Raw genomic sequence first — 2,500 nt, forward strand, 5'->3', positions numbered from 1 at the left:
TTACAACTATCACCACCACTACCACCACCACTACCACGATCACAACCACAACTATCACCAACACCATCACCACTAATGAATACTCCTCACTGTCACAACCACCAGTACCATCATCACCACCATCACCACTCACAGTCACCCGCACTCACCACTACTTCTTTCCCAACAGATGCAGTCACCACAAAGGGCGGAGAGGGCGTGCGGGCGTTCCTCCCGAGCCACACCACCCACCAACAGGCCTCCCATCCCCACGCCCACATCCCCACGCCCATCCCTGCTCCCTGGCCGCCCCCCGTGCACCGTTGGGGGAGGGGGCGGGGAGTCACCAGAACAGCATCACCATCCTCGCGGCGTGTGAGGTCAGCGGGGCCCCTCGTGGACGCCCTGCTGGTGTCTGAGGGATCTGCGAGGCTGAGGAGGTGGAGGAGAAGGGCGCAGGAGGAGGCGGTGAAGGAGGAGCGGAAGGAAGAGGAGAAGGAGGAGGAGAAGAAGGAGGAGGAGGAAGAGGAAGAGGAGAAGGAGGAAGAAAGTGGCAGAGATCACATCACGACTTTACGACATCAAGATCTGAAACACAACGAGGAAGCGACGACTCCGCACACCACGACTCAACAACAACAACAACAACAACAACAACAACAACAACAACAACAACAGCAACAGGAAGGCACATCTTACCAGTCTTCGCCGCCGTCACCATCATCATCACCATCATCATCATCGTCGTCGTCGTCTTCGTTATCATCGTCATCATCATCATCACCATCATCACTACAGCAGCACCACCACCACCGTAACGAGTCATCATCGACGTCACCACCACCCCTGTCATCACCACCACCATCACCATCATCGGCACCACCAGCACCACCACCAACGCCTCACCACCACTACCACACACAAGAAGAACCTCATGAACCAGAACCACAACAACAACAACAACAACAACAACAACAACAACCAGGACGTTTACAACAAGCGAAAAAGGAGGCGGTGAAAATAGAGGAAGAAGAAGAAGAGGAGGAGGAGGGAAAAGAAGCAAGGAAGGAGGAAAAGACGAAAGAAGAGGAAGAGAAGAACAGTCATGAAGCATTTGAAGAGAGTCACTCAGAGATAAAAGAAGCGGAGAACAAGGAAGGAGAAGAAGGAGGAGGAGGAGGAGGAGGAGGAGGAGGAGGAGGAGGAGAAGGAGGAGGAGGAGGCTGCACATCTTCTGTGGTAGAGATCACGGACTCCCTCTCGTCTTGGGTCTCCTGTCCTCCTCAAGAAGACACAGGTAAGGAGAAGGAGGAGATGAAGAAGGGAAGAGGAAGGGTAGCCAGGAGAGGAAGAGAAGGAGAGATGGGGAGGAGGAGCAAGGAGGGAAGGGGATGAGGGGAAGACACAGTAATTTGGGACAGGAAGTAGGTAAGGGCGGGAAGAGGAAGGGAAGGAAAGGGGAGAGAAGGAAGGGGAAGAAGGAGAGGGAAGGTCTAGTCTATACTGTACTGATGAAATCCATTAATGTAAGAACCTCGTGTGTGTGTGTGTATGTGTGTGTGTATGCGCGCATTTAACAGCATCACCTTACAGTCTAAAACAAGGACATAAGTACACACACACACACACACACACACACAAACCATTAGCAAACGTACATTTTTCTCTTCCCCTCCTCCCTAACAGACCAGAGAGCGAGTGGCGGCGGTGAGGAGGGCGCGGCGGCGAGTGTGGGCAAGGAGAAAGCCACCGTCAAGAGCCAGGCGGGGGCGACTGCTGGGGACGGGCGGAGACGAGGCGCATGCAGGGACGGCTGGGTGGAGGAGGACGGCCGCTGCTTCCGTTTGGTGGAGGAGGTAGCGTCGTGGGCAGAGGCTGAGCTGGCGTGTGCTGGTGAGGCGGCGGGCGAAGAAGAGGACGCGGCGGGCCATCTGGCAGCCGTCACCTCCCATGCCGTGGCCCGCCTCCTGGAACGACTGATTAATGAGAGGTGAGTGATAGAAATAGTAGTAGTAATTGGTGTAGTAGATGTAGAAGGAAGAGGAGAAGGAGAAATGGATAAAACACGCAGATAAATACACAGGAAACGCAAATAACGGAAGGATTCTTAACTTGTGATGAAGCTAACTTTTTTTTTTCCTACTATCAAAGAAAGGATATTGCAGTAGAAGGCTTCTCCCCACCAACCAAATTGAAACATATACTCAGGCAACCCAGGAAACGGATACATTGTTAACCTAATGTGAAGTTACCTGTTTCCTATAGATTTTCCACCTGTTAGTATCAAAGAAAGGATAACACAGTAGAAGGCTTCGCCCCACCTACTAATAGAGATATATACTAAAAAATAGATACATAAATAAAAAATAGGAAACTGGTTCTTGCCCTACTACTTCTTCTTCCAACTTTACCATATCAGTGCCCAAGAAAGGACAGTAAAGTAGAAGGCTTCTCCCCACCTACATACTCATCCATCCCTAACGCAACACAAAAATTAATGTGGAGTTTATGAGCGAGGTGT

At 51.6% G+C, this 2,500-nt stretch overlaps 1 protein-coding gene across 1 annotated transcript in view; it reads left to right on the top strand.

Moving 5' to 3' along the window:
• Positions 1-2,500, top strand: part of LOC135108603 (uncharacterized) — a 171,230-nt gene that overhangs the window by 30,009 nt on the left and 138,721 nt on the right. The window contains 2 exon segments of the mRNA XM_064019762.1: positions 170-1,276; positions 1,666-1,969. Coding sequence (XP_063875832.1) covers positions 170-1,276; positions 1,666-1,969 — 1,411 coding nt within the window.

This window comes from Scylla paramamosain, chromosome 17 (assembly GCF_035594125.1).
Source record: "Scylla paramamosain isolate STU-SP2022 chromosome 17, ASM3559412v1, whole genome shotgun sequence".
Taxonomy (NCBI): domain Eukaryota; kingdom Metazoa; phylum Arthropoda; class Malacostraca; order Decapoda; family Portunidae; genus Scylla; species Scylla paramamosain.